The 21352-nt window shown below is 38.3% G+C and overlaps 2 protein-coding genes across 2 annotated transcripts; one reads left to right on the plus strand and one right to left on the minus strand.

Annotated features, from left to right (window-relative positions):
• Positions 1 to 2654: 2654 nt before the first annotated feature.
• LOC130713039 (uncharacterized) lies at positions 2655 to 4868 on the plus strand. The gene has a single exon (XM_057562843.1). The coding sequence runs from the start codon at positions 2655 to 2657 to the stop codon at positions 4866 to 4868; it is 2214 nt and encodes a 737-aa protein (XP_057418826.1).
• A 13103-nt stretch (positions 4869 to 17971) lies between these two features.
• LOC130711253 (uncharacterized) lies at positions 17972 to 19651 on the minus strand. The gene is made up of 3 exons (XM_057560792.1): positions 19388 to 19651; positions 19235 to 19301; positions 17972 to 19154 (listed from the first exon to the last, which is right to left on the minus strand). The coding sequence occupies exons 1-3, from the start codon at positions 19460 to 19462 to the stop codon at positions 18253 to 18255; spliced, it is 1044 nt and encodes a 347-aa protein (XP_057416775.1). The 5' UTR covers positions 19463 to 19651; the 3' UTR covers positions 17972 to 18252.
• Positions 19652 to 21352: the final 1701 nt, after the last annotated feature.

The following is a 21352-nucleotide window of genomic DNA, read 5'->3' on the forward strand; positions in this document are numbered from 1 at the left end:
GAAACGCCGCGCAGTAATACCGGAAAGGCCTCCTAGTTTTGGGTCCAGAGGACGAGCTGATTCTCCCTTCATAAGGGGAAGGGGATCCTTTGGGTTCGGAAGAGGGCGTGGTCGAACTTATATGCCACCAAGTCGAGTTCCGTTCAACAAGTGGATGGCAAGGAGTCAGGCGCCTCACCCTAAGGTTAAGGTGGTCGAATTGGGAAGTGGGTCTGCCTATATGGATAGTTATCGAAATCATAAGAATTATACCTATGTCCCAAGGCCGTATCTAGGTCGAAACCCAATGACAAAAACTCAGTGGAGGCGTCACCAGAGGGAGAAAGCCTTCGAGGCAGGCCAATCCAGTTCTGAGAGGCCAGTCAAGTACCAACTTTTGGGCCAAAGTGGTGGGGCTCCTATGGTTCCTATTCAGGTGATTAAGCAGAGTATGAAGAATGCTGGGAATTGGGTGACTACTAACCAGGCAAAAGGGAAAGAGAAACAGTCTGAAGATGTCGAAATGAAGGACAACTTTGAAATGTTGGAGTCTGAGTTTGAGTCCATGTGCAGCTTAGTCTCGATCCTTCCAGAAGAGTTCGATGTGAAAACTGAAATCACTGATGATGAAAAGGATTACTACGTCGAGGAGGATGATGACAATCCACTGTGCTATTATGTGATGACTAAAGGAGGAGTCGAAGATGATTGTGCCGTTTTCAAGAAACCAGATATGGAGATGAAGAAGCATTTGAAACCGCTTTTTGTGTGGGCCCGCATTGAAGGAGTAGGCGTCAATAAAGTCTTGGTTGATGGCGGGGCCGCCATAAATTTGATGCCAAAGTTTCTGCTTAAGAAGATTGGGAAATCTGTCGAGGATTTGCAACCTCATAACATGATGTTGACTGATTACGAGGGAAAAACTTCTAAGTCTTTGGGAATGTTATTGGTGGACACCACAATTGGTACTGTTTCTCGACCTACTCTGTTCGTGGTAGTGCCATCGAAAGCAAACTACAATCTGTTGCTAGGACGAGAATGGATTCATGGGGTAGGGGCTGTGCCGTCCTCCCTTCATCAAAAGCTGTCAATTTGGAGGCCAGATGGGGTGGTCGAAAATGTTGATGCTGACCAGAGTTACTACAAAGCTGAAGTGGAGTTTGTTGACCGAAAGAATTTCGAGAAGCGGATGGCAAACATCGCTCCGTATGAATCAGAAGGAAAAGAACACATGGAAGGTTCCACTAGTTATGCAATGAATCTTCACCCGGAGTACGGATTTCTTTGGAATAAAAACTTTCGTGCTCGGAATGCCACTGGAGAGTGGCAAATCGTCGAATTAGATGATTGAGTCGAGCGTAGCTCGAATATCGGCCTATGCGGCCGAGATAAGAATAAAGACGGCCTTGGAGGCCGAACAATATATAGGAACGGCAAAGGAAGCCGAATATGAAGAAATTTGCAAACCGGAGGAGTGCCTAGACTTGGATCATTTTAATGAAGACAGATCAGAGCCGGTTCTTGATTGTATATATGATGATGAACCCCTTGGATTCGAGCAATCTTTAGATCCCATGTTAAAAATGCAGGCTCAGGATCCTTTGGAGGAGGTTGATTTAGGAGATGGGACCAAGAAAAGGCCGACGTATGTAAGTTCGTTGATCGATTCGGGTTTTAAGAATCGGATTGTTAGTTTGTTGCAGGAATACAAAGATTGCTTCGCATGGGATTATGACGAAATGCCGGGTTTAAGCCGGGAGTTAGTGGAGTTGAAGTTACCAATTCGGCCTCGTAGGAAACCAGTGAAGCAAGCCCCAAGGAGATTCGCCCCGGAGGTGTTCTCAAAGATAAAAGAGGAAGTGGAGCGCTTACTTGGAGCAAAGTTCATACGAACAGCCAGGTATGTCGATTGGTTAGCTAATGTAGTTCCTGTACTTAAGAAAAATGGTAAAATGAGGGTTTGCATAGATTATAGAGATTTAAATTCGGCTACGCCGAAAGATGAATATCCCATGCCTGTGGCCGAAATGATGGTAGATTCTGCCGCAGGAAATGAATATTTAAGTTTACTGGATGGATATTCGGGGTATAACCAAATTTACATTGCAGAGGATGATGTGTCGAAGACTGCATTTCGGTGTCCAGGGGCACTAGGAACATATGAATGGGTGGTGATGTCGTTCGGTCTTAAAAATGCCGGTGCAACTTATCAGAGGGTAATGAACACTATCTTTCATGAATATATTGAGAAATTTATGCAAGTGTATATCGATGATATTGTAGTAAAGTCGAAATCTCAGGATGTTCATATCGAACATCTTAAGTTGTCATTTGAAAAAATGAGAAAGTACGGCTTGAAAATGAACCCACTCAAGTGTGCCTTTGGTGTAATTGCAGGGCAATTTCTGGGATTCATTGTTCATAAGAAGGGCATTGAAATCGACCAGAACAAGGCGAAAGCAATCTTCGATACTCAACCACCGTCGAATAAAAAACAGTTACAATCTTTGTTGGGCAAAGTCAATTTCTTGAGAAGGTTTATCATGGATCTAAGCGGGAAAACCAAGGTATTCTCCACATTGCTTCGACTCAAGAAAGAACAAGAGTTTCAATGGATGGAAGAACATCATAAGGCGTTTGAGGAAATAAAAGCCAGCTTAACAACGGCACCAGTCATGGCTCCTCTCATTCGTGGAAAACCAATGAAACTCTACATTTCGGCATCAGAGGAAACTATTGGCAGTGTGTTGGCTCAAGATGATGAAGATGGAATCGAAAAGGCTATATATTATTTGAGCCGAATCCTTAATGATGCCAAAACTAGATATAGTTTAGTAGAAAAATTGTGTTTATGTTTGTATTTTTCATGTACTAAACTTAAGTACTATATTAAACCTATTGATGTAACTGTTATTTCCCATTATGATATAATAAAGCATATGCTGTTCAAGCCCATTCTTCATAGTCGAATTGGAAAGTGGGCGTTGGCCCTTACTGAGTTTTCTTTAAGTTATCAACATTTAAGGGCTATGAAATGCCAAGTAATAGCTGATTTTTTGGTTGATCATAGTGGGTCGAAAGAACAGGAGACGGTGGTGACGTTGAAACCTTGGGAAATGTATTTCGATGGTTCGAGGCATAAGAAGGGGACCGGGATAGGTATCTTGATAATTTCACCCCAAGATATCCCGACAAAAATTAAGTTGGGCATCGAAGGTGAGTGTTCGAATAATGAGGCGGAGTATGATGCTTTATTGATAGGGCTCGAAACGGCTCTAAACTTGGGGGCTAGAGAGCTCTTAATTCGTGGAGATTCAGAGTTGGTTATTAAGCAACTAACTGGTGAATACCAATGCGTTAGTGAGAATTTAATGAAATATCATTCGAAAGCAGTTAAAATGTTAAGAAGTTTTGATGAAGTCGAATTATGTCATATCCCTAGGATCGAGAATGCTGAAGCGAATGTTTTGGCACAAATTGCGTCAGGTTACCGGCTACCTCGGAAAAAGTTTAAAGAGCTAGTAAAGGTCAAAAGAAAGTTTATTCCTAGTTTTAAGGAAAGGAAAGTGGAGTTCGAGCAGGAGGTATTGGTCATTAGTAATTTGGATGACAGTGATTGGAGGAAACCTGTTGTGAAATACTTGCAAAACCCAAATGCACCAACAGATCGAAGAACAAAGTATCGAGCTCTAAGTTACTTGATTTTGGATGACGAATTGTTTAAAAAAGGGGTGAATGAAGTTTTACTAAAGTGCCTAAGTGAAGAAGAAGCGTTTCGAGTAGTCAAGGCCGTTCATGATGGTATGTGTGGGGCGCATCAGGCTGGCCATAAGATGAAGTGGACATTGTTTCGACAAGGAGTATATTGGCCAAATATGTTAAAAGATTGCATTGAATATGCCAAATCTTGCGCCGAATGTCAGAAGCATGCTGGCATCCAACATGTACCAGCAAGTGAGTTACATTCGATCGTGAAACCCTGGCCATTTAGGGGGTGGGCGTTGGATTTGATAGGTCAAATACATCCTTCTTCGTCTAAACAACATGACTATATAATAGTGGCTATCGATTATTTCACTAAATGGGTCGAGGCCATTCCGCTGAGAGGTGTCGACCAAGATACGGTTATTAGTTTTATTCAAGAACACATAGTATTTAGATATGGGATCCCTGAGACGTTAACTACTGACCAAGGGTCAGTATTTACTGGAAGGAAAATGGCTCAGTTTGCTGAGGATTTTGGAATAAAACTGTTAACTTCAACGCCATATTATGCTCAGGAGAATGGACAAGTCGAAGCAGCTAATAAAGTTTTAATTAACTTGGTTAAGAAACACATTAGTCAAAAGCCGAGAAGGTGGCATGAAACTTTGAGTCAAGTTTTATGGGCTTATCGAAATTCGCCCAAAGAGGCCACTGAAGTAACTCCTTTTCGACTTACGTACGGGCATGAGTCAGTTTTACCGATCGAAATATGCTTACAGTCCGTTAGAATTCAAAGGCAATTCGAGATTCCGTGTGATGATTATTGGAATATGATGTATGACGAGTTAATTGAATTGGACGAGGAAAGATTAAATGCTTTAGAAGTTATGATTCGACAAAAAGAACGAATTACTAAAAGTTATAATAAAAAAGTCAAGTCTAAGGCATTTAGCGTTGGAGACTTAGTTTGGAAAGTGATCCTTCCAATGGACAAAAAAGATCGAGCATACGGAAAATGGGCCCCTAAATGGGAAGGGCCATTTAAAGTGATCAAGTGTTATTCAAACAACGCGTATTCGATTGAGGAAATTGGAACGATTGCTCGAATATTGACGATAAATGGAAAATACTTAAAAAGGTTTAAGCCAGCGATTCATGAGATAAAAATCGATATAGAAATGTAGTGCATAAGCTGAAAATAAATATGGCGAAAACGCCATTAGAGAGTACATAGGGAAATAAAGTGGCACAGGCGCCATGTAAAAAAAAAAAAAAAACATGATCAACAGAAATAAGAAGACTAAAATAGTGGAGTGGCTTTCATGGGAGCATATCGACCCTTGAGTTTCTTAAGTCGCTTGTCAACCTTCGCCTTCTTGTTTTGAAGCTCAGAAATTTCGCCTTCAAGCCGATTCTTGTCTTTCACGTGAGAAATGGCCTTGGCAGCAACTTCGGTTTTTTGTTTCTTGAACTTGGCCAGATTGGCTTTGAGGGATTTTTCCTGTTGTTGAAGTTCGGCAATCTGTTTCAAAATTTCATTCAGTTGCATTGAGTCAGCTTCTTCGAGTAATTTGATGGAATCCACTTCGGTTTTAGCTTGGTCGAATGATTCAGCTGCTTGTGTGCACTCAGTGAATTTGGAGGCTAAGTCTTGACCGACAAGTTTGGCTTGGTCAAGGGTCGAAAATGATTCGTCAAGAAACTCTTGAAATTCTTGAATGCCCTTTTCTTGTTGATCAGTGAGGTCCTCATTGCCAAGGTCAGCGATAAGTTGCTTAATTTCTCGGCCTAAGTTAGGATTCGAGTTGAGGGCAGAGAATAAATCTTGCTCGAACGTAAGAGATCGCAGCTTGTTGATCATGGTGGTGGCAGTGTTCAGAGTGCTTGTGCCTTCGTTTTGCATAGATGATTCTTGGCTTCGACTGGTGCTAAGAGAGACTTGACCGCTGATGAGTTGCTCAAGGGCTAATACTGGGTCATCCATGGCAAGAGCGTCAAAGTCTTCGATAGGAATGGACTGAGGAGACTTCCTGCCAGCAACAGGGCTTGAAACCTTAAGGGTTTTTTCTTGGGTCTTCGAAACTTTGGCAATGGGTGAAGGGATAGGCTGACGGTCTTCGTCAGTATCTGACTTTTCGGCCGAAGCACCAAGGTCCTGCGTAAAGGACTCATTGTCAGATGAAACATAACTAACTATTCGACCAGAAGGATATTGAATTCGTAATGGTTGAAAGTTTAAAAAGTCATCAAGACTTTGGCAGTCAGAAGAACTGGAATCAGAAGAGTTCGAAGACAAATGGATTACTTGAGGAGGGGGCTTTGGTTTCGAGGAAGTGTCCTGAAGAAGAATGCAAAAGGTAAGTACAAGGATTAAGGAATAACGAAGAAAGGAGTGTTGAACGAAAAATACTTACTTGTTCTTGCTGAGTTTTGGTCGGAGAAGAAGCTCCCGAACTTTCGCTTTGAGAGGAGCTAGAATCTTCTTGGTCAGTTTCTGCTTGTTGCTCCTCTTGATTCGGCTCAGCCCCGGCACGTTTCTTTGCATAAGAGATCGGTGGATTCTCTTCGTTAATGTACGAGGCTTTAGAGTTAGCATTGTCTTGTGCAGCTTCATCTGGATCGACAGTCTTGGAAGAAATGTTCTCGTCTTCAGGAATTGGGTCTACCTACAAAATATAAGGGAAGAAGATGAGTAAAAAAAATAGGAAAATGAAATGAGAAGGATAGAAGATAAGATTACCAAAGTTCTTTCTGAGTCGTCCTTTTCGGATGAAATTCTTATTTTCTTTCGAGCATCCGAAGTCGAGCTTTGAGAACCTCTCTTTCGAGCCTGGAAAATATATAAGATATGGATTTGGAGTCGAATAAAGGGTAAAACAACGCATTAACGAATATACCTTAGGGACGTTCTTTTGTTGAACTGGAATGCCTGTTGAATTGTCGGAACCTTCGTCTTCCTTGCATGGAACCTTGGGTATTGGTTCGGCTGAAGGAAAAGGGGTATAAGTACGAGAGTAAAGGAAAAAGAACAAAAGTAAGACGAGTCTATCTAACCTTGATGAATTTGTGTAAGGACTTGGACGTGACATGAGTTAACATGAACGTGTCCGGGGTAGTTGTGCAAGAAATATTTAGTCGAAGTAACCCTTTTCGGAAGTGGTAAAAGACTTTGTATAAAACATTTGTATGTAAAATGGTCGAGCCACTTTGGGTAAATAACAGGTAAAGCCAAAGCCATGTCACTGGTAGGAAAAGCTGGAAATTTTGGACAATAATGTCGAAGAGTATAAACATATTTATCCACAAAAGGGGGGGAAAGTTTAATTTTTAAAACTTTGGCTTTGACTTTTTCTTTTAAAACTTCCGCCGCTTCCGAAAGGGTTAAATTCAATCGACCTGGAAGATAAACAGTTTTGAAGAATCTCTGAAATGACTGGATTTCTTTGATGAGCATACCTCGAGTTTTCTTTGTAGCCTTTTTCTGCACAGATTGAAGAGCTTCAGTCATCTTTCCAATACAAACTCCTAAGGTGGTCTGAATAGACTTGTAGTAGGTCGACCACCAAACTTCAAATTCTTTAGTGCAATAAAAGGATGGTTCGAAAGACAGAGGTTCAAGACGAAGAGCAGACGTCTTCTTGTCATAATCTTTGTCGCAAAACCCTTCATTGCAAATGGCATCCTTTTTTGAGAAAAGAGGGATAGGAACGATTTGACATAGGCCGAATTGTCTAGCCACAAGTTGAGGCTGGTAACCCAACACGTTTACCTCAGATTTTTTGAAACCAAGGGGAAGAACTTGAGGTCGGAAAAATTCCCTCCAGATGCTAATACTTTCAAGCTGTTCGCCCGGAGATTCGCATGGGAAAGGTCAGACAAGCCATTTGGGACCAGTAGTTGGAGCAGCAAATGGAGCAAGGTCGGGAGTAAAAGAGGTCATTTCCATAAAAGCAGTAAAAAACTCACGGAAAGTGGTTTCTGGATCGACTTTATCTTTGGAAGGAGTCAAGCAATTAAGTCGAAAAGCAGCAATAGAAGTCGAGACATTTTGTGGACTTGGAGTTGAGAGTTTGGTCTCAAATATGGCATTTAGCCAAAGTTGAAGAAACCATAGAGGTCCAGCAAAAAGGATGTTTTTCTCGGCTCCAGAGGGCTTCTGAAGAGAAGTGTTGGCTTGACTCAAAGAAAGGTAAAGTTCGCCTAATAAAACTTTACCTAAACAGACGTCGGTACCTTCGTGCAAAAGCTGAGCAAGAAGCACAAATTTCTGAGGAACTTGAAGAGACTTGGAACAAAGGAAGAAAGCAGAGAGCCAGAACAACAAGAAAGCTACATGTTCCGAGTCGGAAACATTTGCAGAGGTCTTGTCGTGGTTTCTCAGAATGAAGCTTTTGTAAGTTAGATGGTTATAGTCTAATTTGATTTCTTTCTTAACAGGCCGGTCGAATGTAAAAGAAGAACCTGTAGGTCGAAGACCGGCAATAGCAGCTACATCTAAGAGAGTAGGGGTAATCATTCCCTGAGGGGTATGAAAGGTATTGGTCGAATGCTCCCAAAAGAAGAAAGAACTGGCTAACATTGCTGGATGGTAGACAATTTTCGACCTGGATAATTGGATTATGTCAAAAATCCCTAAAGTTTTCCAGAAATCTCCTTTCACTTTCTCGACTTTGTTTAACCATTCAATGTAGGGATTCGTCTTCACTGGAGGTGAAGAACGGAAAGCTCGAGGGGGGTCACCTAAAAAGGACAGATTGTAGGAATCCCTAAATGCCAAGATTTTCTCATCCGGTAAAGGTGAAGGAAAGAATGCAGTTGCATTTCTTGGGAAAATAGTTTGGTAAGGTCCTAGATATGCATGCAACTTATCACCAATGGAGAAGGGAATAAGTACCTGGGAATTCCAGATCTTAATCTTTTCTTCTTCATTGGGAGGTTCTGGAACAAAGGTCCTCCCTTCAACTTCAATGGGTTTTAAAAGAGAAACCGCAGACGGAACCTGAGAAGAGGATGTGGAAGTCATGGTGGTGGCCGGCGAACTGGAAGATGATGATGATGCAATGATGGTGATGGTGAAAGCTCGCGTAAACCGAAATGGTTCCGGTAGAGCTTTGGAATATCAAGGAGTTGCAGGGTTTGGAAATGGGTTTTTTCAGAGAGAAAAGCTAGAGGTTGAAGAAGAAGTGAAGTGGAAAAGTTTTTCCATCTATTTATAAGTCTGGAGCTACAACAAGATGGACGGTTGAGATTGAAGCGGATGCCAAACTTTTGTTTAATAGAATTTATTTGTGATCCGTTTAAATTCTGAGTGGGGTATGGCAGTTTTCCTTGGAGAACGTGTCTGACATGATTAGACATTTATGATAGTGGAGTGTGGAAGTTACTAAAGGTTAAAAGAGACTTTTACTTGTCAGAAATGAAAAAGGGGAAAACTGACATATAGTATGTGGTCGAAATTAGGTAAGTCGAAAATATCATTTTTCTGATCGAACAAATGATATTTTGGGGGGCATCTGTTAATTGCATATAATTTCGACCTATTGTTGGACATTTCGATTGGAATTTATACTGGGTTCAACCTTCGAAGTCGAAAGTGAAGGGAATCAAGGAAATTTATCAAGTGTTCAACGACTTCGACTGTAAAGTACTGTTTTTCGAGATACGGAGAGTTCCATATGAGAAGCCGGTTTGTCTTTGAAAGATGATTCACGAGGGACACGTATAGAATAGAAAGACACGTGTAGGACAAAGCTATGTTCAGAAGACACTTGTAATAGTTGTATTAATTGACCGTTAGAAGTCAGTTACATTTTAAGTCTATAAATAGCAGGTTTGTAGAAAGAATAGGGGTTCACAATCTTTACTCGAAAACTCTCAAGTGCTTATATCGATCACAATGATTACAAGCCAAGTTAGAGTGAAAAAGTAGGGATTCGTGTAACACTTTGCATCTTATAGTTCATTATTATTATTCAGATTCAGAAAGTTCATTTATGTTTTTATCATTTAAGTCGAATTTATTCGTTTTGTTTCTAATTTGTTATTAAATTTCTTTAGTTTTAAGTGACTAAATTTAATTCATTTTCACCAAAGAACCCAAGAGGACTCGAATCCAGTCCCAGATTGATCTTTGGATTCTTTATTTGTGTTTACCAAAATTTGGTGTAAACAATAACCAAACCTTCTCCTCTGCGATTCTTCCTCACCCTATCATCGTCGCAGCGCCGCACTGCAGTGCCTGTTCACCAACATGGTCGAATAATTGGGCACCGCCAAGTTGCTCGGCACGGCCTCTGGCGGTGGCCAGATCTGGTGGGTTCACCTCTCCTCCTCTTCTACTCGTTCTCCTTCTGCATCTGGTAGTGGCGAGATCTCGGCCGCTGTCGAAGATGGATTTGAGAGGATGAGGGTTTTTTTCCGGCTTGGTGATGCAGGTCATGGCCTGAGTCCGTCTACGTTTCTATCTTTTCCCCTTTCTTTCTACTCCACTCTTCAATCTGGTTTAATCTGGGTTTTTCCCCCTTTCTTTTTTCTCCACTCTTCAATCTAAGATTTCCCCCTTTTCTTTCTTCTCCACTCTCCAATCTGGCTTTTTCCCCTTTTCCTTTCTTCTTCACTCTTCAATCTAGTGTTTTAACATATTGTTGCAGATTTTGGTGTGTTTGTTGGAATGTATATGTTGTTAAAACCTAGATTTGGGGACAAAATCACGTTAAACCAGAGGAATGGGGGTGCTGAGTTATTTTGCTTCTGGGTATAATTTAACAGTGGTAAAGTTTTACATACATAATTATTAAAAAGGATAAGGGTATATTTAATAAGCTAAAATTCAGTTGGGGTTACAACGTAAATAATTTAAAAAAATCTAATGAGCACTTGTCATATTAAGTGTTTATACATTATTGGTACACCTCACTCCTGTAGTTTACACTCGTTTGAATTTATGGGCACCCAAGTATGCACCAGTTTCGAAAATGAATAACAAGCTTCATGAAGGGACTGTGCTGTGTATATGATTGACACACCCATGGGCCGTACAGTAAATTAAATTAGTGAAGAACACTAAGAAAACAACAGAATATGATTACTATTCTGTCATATCCTATCATGTTTTTACCACCAATCGGGCCTAAACCTTTCATGCAAAATTTTAAAGTAAATAGTGTATGAGTCCATTTCCAAATTTTAAAGTAAATAGTGTATGAGTCCATTTCCAAAGATTTTCATTTGGTGTTTTAAATTTTTTTTTTCTTACTTGAATTTTCGAAATTTTCTCCTCAAAAGTGAGTCTTCCTCACATTAACATTGTCCCCCTTGACGGAAGTAGTCGATCTTAGGGTTGCATCATCAACTTTAATACAACTTGTTGTATCAGAAGGTGCATCTATGTCATTTTAATTTACACACTATATTAGACCGAAAGTAAACAAAACTACTAAACAACAACACTTTTAATCAAAACTTTAAGATAATGAGTGAGTGAATTTTTTTTACCTATATATTACTCCTACATTTTTTCATTCAAAATGTGTAAAAAATTGTGTGACTTATTTATTTTATTGTTGAAGATCAATGCTAGCAACACTCTCTTTAATATTGTTTTTAAGTGATTGGTTGAAATTCATGTACCAACAAATTAGGAGTGAAGGCCATATAGTGAATCTTTCATGAGTTTTAACCAATAAAAAAATGCTAGAAAGAAAACATCAAAAAGAGTGTTGCTAGCACTTCTCATTATTGTTCGTTAGCACTTAATTCTACTTACTTGGACTACAAGAGTCGTTTGATTGCTATTTAGTACAAAATCATATAGTATAAAGTATGATAGTATTAGACCTGAAAAAAATGGAATGATACTCAAGTTTAGTCATAACTGTGTAATTTATCATAACATTTAAAAAAAAATTATCTAACAATTAACTATTGAAACTATTTGATAAATTTATCAAATAGTTAACTTTATCAAATAGCGGTGGCAGCAATGGTGGAGAATGATGCTGATGATGGTGGTGACGGTGAACTTGACATTGCAGGTGGCGGTGGTGATTGTGGTAGAGGTGACAATGCAAGTGGCAATGGCGATGGCATTAAAGGTGGCGATGGCGGAGGGTGGTAGTTGTAGTAGTGGCAGCGGCAATTACAGTGGTGGTGGTAGGATGATGGTGACGGCTATGGCGATGGTGGACCCAACGGTGAGGGTGATGGTGGCTATAGTGGTGACAATAGCGATAGTGGTGGAGTGTGGTGCTGTTGGAGGGCAGTGATAGTTGCAATAACGGTGGTGGGGTGGTGATTCTGATGACAACAGTGGCGTGGTGAAGGGTGGTTGCGACGATGGATGGATGGAGGCAATAGATAAAATAAGGGATTAAATAATCTTGTATTGTATAAATGTATAATATTAAGCATAATACGACAAACCAAACGAATCCGAAAATTCTTAACTGCTGGATACACATATGGCTCAATTAATTTTTTTTTAAGGCACATATGGCTCAATTCTAAGTGGTAACTATAAAGTACCTTTTTTTTGTCACTTATAATACTCAACGAGCAAGATGACAGACCATCCAACAGAAGAATGAAACATTTCTTACAGCCCATCACGAGAAGACATCATCATTAGCTTCTTCCCTTTTTGTCACAAACAGGTCGAAAATCAGAAATTGAATAAGTTAACACGAAATCTCCTCTTCTGGTATGTAAACGCTAAGAAGACTTTCGAGTGTTGAAAATGGGTGGAGATTATTCTTTCTGCCTAGACGTTTGGTTTTATAGCTTACTAAGATGATGCTAGGCCTAGGACTAGTACACAACTCTCAAGCTTCGAATCAGAGGTGCTAAATAGTTTAAATAATGGTGAGACAATGACATGATCTTATGTTTGGAGGGTGCAAAATATATTTCAAAATTCAAATAAGTCGATCAAATGTGTCATAACAAAAATATCAGCTAAGAAATACTACTTTGTTTCCTACAAATAACAGATGGTCACGAAAGTATTGCAATTCAGACCACACAAAATAATGACGTTCACAATGCAATAAATTGATGCAAACAACAATGGACACTACTCGTAGGTCATCATTCCCCAAATAACCAAACCATTTCATCGTCCATTACACAAGTTAGCAGCAGAAAGTATTAAAATACATATAGTAGAATCATACTACATTAAAGACGACTGGCTAAGTAAGTGTAAGACAGTAAGTCATCTCCATAAGTAAGAGAAGGTACGTCAAAAATTGTTACGTTGCACTTTGATCATTGAGTAATTTTAGGTATGTAGATTTAAAAGAAATTGAGTAAAAAAGATTTAGGAGACCTGAAGTGAGTATAAAGAGAGTGGCCATATTACACAACGAGGAAATGCGAAGAAAGCATTCAACTCCTTTGATAGAATACATTAAAACACAGGAATTCATAATGGCAAATAGAGCCCTATTTTGCTAGTTCATTGCTCCAAGACTTAAGTTCCAATCAAACGCACGCTAAAAGGGCTGCGTCTACGGTGAGTCTGTTTGTAAGTGAAGCACCATACTTCACAAAAAAAAAACGTGAAAGTACAAAAATAACCTCTTAATAATACTGATTTTCCAGAAATAACCCTTCTTTAATCTCTTCCATCTTCCACCTTCTGATTACTTTACCAAACTCCCAAACCCTAGCTTTCACCCAGACTCCTCACCGCGCCGCCGTCATCCTCGCCGGCGCCGCCGTATTCCTCACCGGCACCACCAAATCAGGCTCTGTCCCTCGCAATATCTCTTATGGTTGAGCCTTTCTGAGATTCACAAACCCAAACAAGCTTCGAAAGGTTGATCCTTTCCAGATCTGAGATTTAGCCTTGGTGGTTAACCGCCGCTCCAATGAACTCCGCCCCTCCACAACCTCCTCCGACCTTTCCTCCTTCCATGATCCTCTCACCTTCTCCTTCTCTTTTGCACTCCAACCTAGCCATTTCACGGCCAAAGATCTTGTTGAAAAGGTACCCGTTTTGCTTAAACAAGGAGTCACAAAAGAGGAGGCAAATGATATAATAGAAGACATTAAAGCTGCTGGAGGAATTGCTGTCATGGAATAGAATTTTAATTTGTTGGATGTGTGGTTAAAATCGCAATTATTTGTTGATTTCCAATATGATACCATATGCATGGTGAAATCATGATCAGAAGAAAATTTTAGAGGCATGAAACAGATTTAACATATGCTACAGGGACTTAGCAGCTCTTGATGTTACCTCTTGATTCTTCTTCTGTTAGGATAAAAAACAAGCATTTGGGCTTGTTTCTTCTATTTTGTAGTTATGAGTTAGATTCTTCTTCTGTTAGGATAAAATCCAGTGGTGGTTCACCGGAGGAAAGAGAGTTGTCCGGTTGAACCATAGCAAACACCAGGGAAGGGGAAGAAGATAGTGAAATGGGCATTATCGTAAATGCATATTGTAATTTGAGTAAATCCTTAATTTTTGAAATTAAATATGAGTAAATCTGAGCCCTTGATTTATTAAGTAATATATCCTATGGATGATATAAAACTGAAGCACCGTGTGTCAGTTTACACGGTAGACGAAACCACTAAAAGAGCATAAATTTATTTCTCACAAGAGCAGACCGGGCATTTTATCTTTCAATACAAATGCCATGACTTACTCCAAAGGGCAAGGATGCTTTTACTCTGAAGTTTGGTACAATAATCTTTGATGCATTAGTTCCAAAGTTTGATGAAATTAATTTTCAAATAATTTTTTAGAGTTAAATTTGCCTATAAGAATGATATTATGAAAAAACAAGTTATTATTAACAGAAAAATCAACTTCTCCCCTGACTTAACTTAATTTTAGTAAACGAACAGAAAAACTCGATGATATCAATAATCTATCTGACTATAACTTAATTTTGGTGAACAAGAAATTCTCTGAACTTATATTTCGGGATTATTCAAATAGGCAACAAACGAAGCACAACTTCCATTAAAAATGCTACACGACTTCCTAATCCAAAATTGAGCAAATTTTCTAGCTATAACCTATAGTGTAACTTACACATCTTAGAAGTTACTCTACTACACTTAAGATACAATGTATTAACACTTGAATTTATTTAAATATAAATTAATCGCTCCAACTATATAAATAAGTTGTAAGACTCTTTCCTTAGCCTTCTCCATGTAACCGACAATCAAATTTGGACACCCTATTATTTATAATAAACTTTTGAATGTCAGATAAACACCAGACTTTAAAATTGTATTCAAAATTTTCATTTCTTCTGAAGCTGACAGTAGATAATGGAGTTCAAAACTAGCTACCGATGATATTGAGGCTCCAAAGGGGAGAAAAAACTCCACAAAACATACTAGGGTCACAATAGACTCTGTAAATGAAAAGCATATCATCTCATAACATATCATCCCCCACAATGGAAAGCATCCTTTTATAAATTAAATGGCATTATAATTTAAACATACCCCAAGTTATGAGAGTGCATATACCTAAAATATGAATTAAAGGACACATTATAATTGGTTTCTTGGTACAAGTTTGGATGTGTTCTAAATGCCCCAAATCATGGTTTGGCACTTACAACAAGCAAAGACCAGACACATTAGTAGGGTGTGCACAGTACACCTAGGGAGATAAAGTAACATTTGCTTACACATCAACAAAGTTCAAGAATACAGCACAAGGCAATTATAGATGTAATATAAGGGAACTTCCTATATCTAATTTACTTCTTTTGATGGACATAGATATCCAATTACAATCCCTAAGAGTTAGCTCTCGTGTATGTCTCTGCACCCAATAATCCAATGGTATACTGTATGCAAAGCGGCATTTCAGCTACTGCGGTTACTTATCACACTGATTAAACAATCATCAGAAATGTTCTGATTGATAATGTTCCCACTCTACAGCTCGTTTTTGAACGTCATCAAACAGAATTTATTAAAATGACAGACCTACCACTAGCAGAGCAACCTGATTATGGTACGTATGTGTACTTCATTGAAAAAACAACACCGAAGAGTAATAATAATTTTTCTTCTGAGAGATGAAAATGAAAGGTTATATACTTCTCAAATGGCAAATTAGCGATTAGCACTAGTACCTTTCATGTTATCAATTCCTTTGTCTACACTACAACAAATCTCAATTAGTAACTGCAGGAGAGATAGAAACAAGTTATGAAAGCTTATGTTACTGTGATAACCAAAGATGAGATTATGATTATCAAACAATGATGCATAAAATCTGCCATTGCAAGGCAATTAAATTTCCACCCTTCTCACATTTTCATTATACCAAGCAAGAGAAAATGTCTTCCATTCCAAACTTTTCACCTTCCAGCACTCTATCTTCTCAACCAAGAAGGCCCCAAGAGTATAAAGATAACCATCATACTAATTGTCATTCAGTTTGTCATTCAGTTTCATATCTCAAAACTTGATTAGTATTTTAACTATTATTTTACATAAAAATTGAATTAGACTCCATCCATAGAGATAAAGTTAACATCAAGCTACTAATTATTATACAAATAATCCAATTTCCCTGTTCAACCCAAGATTATAATGGAGCTTGCTTATTTTGTGGCTCTCTTGATCATGGGGGGAAAATGTGTTGGAAGTTGTCTGCATATACAATAATTGTTCTCCACAAGAACTACTAATAGTGAGCGACATACCAAATTGAAAGAATACTGGAAATCAGGATGTTGAATTGATGACGTTCAATCGAACTCAGGCCCCGTTTGGAAAAACAGCTTAATTAAGCACTTATGGTCATAAGCGCTTATGACATAAGCGCTTATTCATAAGCTATTTTTAAAAATTTATTGAAATAAATTAAAAATAAGTTGTATATAAGCATAAGCTGTTTTTCATAAGCTATCCTGAGTAACTTATGAAAATAAGCTGAAAATAGCTTATGGCCTGCCATAAGCTGTTTGCATAAGCCCTCCCATACACTGGCATAAGAGCTTATGCTGTCAGATAAACTCAAATAAGCTCTTCCAAACTGGGCCTCAAACATAGCTAGTCAAGTACCAAACTACCAATGAACAGAACCCCAAGAAAGCAGAAGACATAGTCAAACGTATGACAAGCATATCAGAAAGCTAAAAAGATATCTCATACCTTGAAAAACTTGAAAACCCTACTGAGCAGTCTCCAAATTTATATTTACCACATGTTTATTTCGCCCCCTATAAGATAATCATGAGGAAACAAAAAGCAGTGTTCAAAAGTCATGGAATAAATTAAATCAAGCTATCAAGCTGTATTTATAATGTTAGCTTACATTAAAAAAAGGAAACACCAGAACCCTCAAGTAAGCAGAGTAGGGGACATGGAGCAGGGAAGGACCAAGCTTAAAAAATGACATTTACCATATTTATGCAAGATGATAGTTCGGCAAAAAGATCCATATTATACAAATTCTAATTTTGCACAACAGAATTTTGTGTTAAATGTAAATATAAAATAAAATCAGTTACTTATCCGTAGTAGTACATTAAGTCTTAAGAGCTTTGCTAACACTGCCAACAAAATTCTTAAATCAGATAGACATTGATACTAAGAGAATGTGTTAGGAACCCAAGAAAGAGAAATGGAAAATCTAAAGGGACCAAAGGTAAGGAACATTTTATTGAATGATCGACAATAAGACAGGCTTCCCCTCCAAGGATTTCCATGACATGAAAAAGTTTGCTTTTTCATACAACTTCGAATTCTCTGAATGATTTCTTTCATCCTTATTCTCCATATTATATTTAACTAACTGATATCTCTTACCATCAAATCTTCTCTCTATGTTACTAACTGATAGACCTGCTAACTAGCTTCCCTAGCTGTATCCTTCCCTACTATCCTAGAAGAACGGTACATAATTGGACAACAAATATGATTTCCATACAGAAGAAGCAAAAAGTTCACTGAAACCTAGATCCTATAGAGATAGAAAGAAACATTAAGCCACAACATTATTTCAAAACAATTAAAAGACAGAAACAAATATAGTTTGACTAATGATCAATAGCATGTACTATCAATGAGTTAACATAAGGTTACCAAGATCTGAGATGAAGAGAAAAGAAAACATAATAGGAACACATCATTAGCAGACTCTGAATGCAATAACTACAAACGTAGGAGAAAACATAAAATAATATAAGACACGAGCAAAAATCAAATTTTAAACACAGAAGCACGAGCATGTGCAATTAAATATGATAATGCATAGAAGTCTTAGAGTCTGGAGTACAAAAACTGTAAGTAAAATGCGAAGTTGAAGCATAAAGGAAATTATATGATGAAACCATATCCAATGTATTGAATTTCTATACCACCTTATGTATTCACATACCAACAAGAGTATACTACATGTAACACATGCACCATAAGATCAAATGAGAAACAACTTGATTTCGCGGTGCTCAAAGAACCCATCATAACCCTACACCAACTAGAACTATGAAAATTAGATATTTCGAGCTAAAGTACAAACGTGCGATAAAGCAAAAAAGAAGAGACCGCGGCAAACACAGCTCATGAAAAACATAGAACCACTCAAGCCCTTTCAATCATGCTACATGAGCGAGCCAACCGAAGAGTCAAGCTACCACCAACCACACTTGCCTCTGTCTCAACAGGTTCACGCTCATACGGCTTCCTGCACCCAGGACACCGACCATCATCCTCGAGAATCCTCTTGTGGCAGAAGAGGCAAAGCCGAAACCCACACAGGCATGGCAAAAAACTCGTGTCAGTTAAATCAAGATCCTCAAAGCATATGGGACAAGAGGATGGTGCAGAATTGGGAGACCAGGGAACCCCTCCACAGTACCGATCAGGGTTCGGCATACTGTGCTGCTTAGAAAGATTGGGCAAACTCTGAGGGCGAAAAGCATCATCAGCCCTCCAAGCTCGGACATTTCCAGAGCCCCAAGGAACCAATCTACCACTCGCAGGTTTAGAATTGGAATCCGACCCATTAGCCGCTGCACGAGGCGGAACAGTTTGCCCAACATGCTCATCATGGGAAGGGGGCAAATCAGAACAAGGGCATTGATTCTTGTCATCGGCGGCCAAAGCATCTGCAACAGCCTCCCAATCATCCAAGCCTTCATCATCGCCCTCCTCCTCCTCTACTTCTTCGTCCACTTCAGTGATATACCCAGAGAAGCACCCGGCACTGCTGGAACTGATACTGCTGCTGCTGCTACCTCCCCCACTGCTACCCCCAGTGAAGCTCGTCCCAGAATCATTACCACACAAGTCAGGACTAGTGGGACTGTTAGACGGCGACTCCGAATCACTATCTTGATGAATCAACCCATCATCCTCATCACCTTCTCGCCTCATCTCAAGCTGCTGCAACGAGCCCTTACCCTGCTTCCCCGCAGCCGGCGATGGCAGCGCATGGCCATCATCATCCACCCCATCCTTGCACCCCTTGCTCTTAACCGCACCTGAAACCAAACCAACTCAAATCGAACAAGATCAGCAAAAGAAACAAATCAACTGAAACATTGGTTCGCACGTCACATACCTTGATTAAGCCATTGCTCGCGACGCGCATCAATCTTATACTGCTTCAATTTCGCAGACCTATTGGTCTGAAACCCGATAACAACGAAAATCAGTATGAAACCAAAATCGAAACTGAAATTCAATACCAAAACCAAAACCGGAAGAATCATACCCTCTTCTTCTTGCCAGGGTTCTTGGTGTTGGCGGCGGAGGGAATCGGAGCGGCGGCGATTGAATCGGAAACCATGGTGGAACCGATGGATTTGATTTCGAAGTGGAAGAGAATCGGCAAAACCCTAATTTGCGAAAACGGGACGATAGAAAATTCTAGAGAGAGAGAGAGAGAGAGAGAGAGAGACGACAAACACTTTAGAGAGAGAATGAAATTGCGTCACGGTAACTCCTCTGATCCTTTCGCCCTTTTTGCCACACACGAGGGTCCAGGTTGGTAATTTATAGGAGACCTAATGACTGTTATACCCTTCTCTTTCTGTTAATTTTCATGCGCACCGACGAGAGGGTTTGCGGAAACTCGAAGCGGAGTAGGGGTATGTTTGTAAAAGGAATGACGAGGAATGCAAAGTGGAAACGACGTCGTTGACTTATTAGCGTTTCCGTAAGCATGTTTTAACGCGAGATTATCATGGTTTTAATTAATTAATTACAACAACTATTGTGGGCTTATTTCGTCTCTATGAGGATAGAAAGGTGTTTTATTTTAAGTAATATCTTGCTCTCCAAGGATTGATGGTCAGATGAGACGTATCCTTTCTGGCATTTGTCATCTCTATCTTTCTAAATGAAAACTTTTTAAGATTAAATGTAGACAGAAATATGTTTTTATTTATTCCTATAATAACAAGTATCATTTTTCATTTGATGATTAAGTTCAAAAAAGAATCTTATTGTGATCATTTTGATACTCTCTTCTCATATATGTGATCCAAGGTGGCCTATGGAGCTTTGACGGTATGATTATGGTTCTCAAGAAGTTCAACAATGAGGCTCAAGCATCACGAATTGATTTCTTCTTTGTAAATACGATGGTAAGAGTCTATGATCTTCCTCTAAAATTGAAATCTGAATCCACAGCTAGGAGATCAAGGGACTCTATTCGTAAGTTTGTTGAGTTGGACTGTAAGTTTGAGAATCCATTCGAGTTTTTTCTTAGGATTAAAGTTAAAATAACTTAGAGATTAATTTCTATGCACCGACGGTGTAAAAAGTTTTACACCATCATTTAATCATAACCTTCCATTTTCTATTTTAAATATTATTAAATTCAAAATTAATTATGAGCTACCAAAATGAAGGGATGTGATTAAATGATGGTGTAAAACTTATTTATACCGTCGGTGCATAGAAATTAATCTCAATAACTTATGTATTAATTTAACATTTAATAATTTTTAATGACATTAAAATAATTAATAAAAGTCATTTGTGACTTTTCTACCATTAATGTATGGTGACAAAGTTTTTTTTAATGATCATGGTTATTTTTTATATAACAAAATAAAAAAAAATGAATGTAATATCTTACGTTCAAAATGATATCAAATATGTCATCAAAAAGTTCAAAAAAAAAATGTCACAAAAAAAGTTGATATCAAATAGTTTTAAATGATTGATTTGGAAATTAACTCCAAAAATTTGTATTTTATGTCTTCGAATATACATATGGAAGATTAAAATGGTTTTGGTATATTAATTTAAAGCATAAAAAACTAGAAGAAGAAAAAAAGAATTAGAATGTAACTTGGATTAGAAAAAAACTTAAATAATACACGTATTTAAAAAAAAAACGAGAGAGAAATTATGAAAATGTCTGTTATATGTCGACAAATTTTTTCCATCCACAAAATTCGAACCTAAAATCTTGCTTAAGAAAATTAAACATGTAACACTTGAACCAGCCACCTATTGATATTCATTTATATATTTAAGGATAATTTTTATATTTTTATTATTAAATAAAATTCATATAAACAACTTTACAAAATCATGTTTTCTTGTGTGTGCATTATAATAAGTCTTTAAATATGATTTTGGTTTTCGGAAATATAGTAAATGTTGGTTTAGTATCTGAAAAAATATTTCTTAGTTTTTTATTAATAGAAATATATATTGTTATTTG

This window comes from Lotus japonicus, chromosome 4 (genome assembly GCF_012489685.1).
Source record: "Lotus japonicus ecotype B-129 chromosome 4, LjGifu_v1.2".
NCBI classification, from domain to species: Eukaryota; Viridiplantae; Streptophyta; class Magnoliopsida; order Fabales; family Fabaceae; genus Lotus; species Lotus japonicus.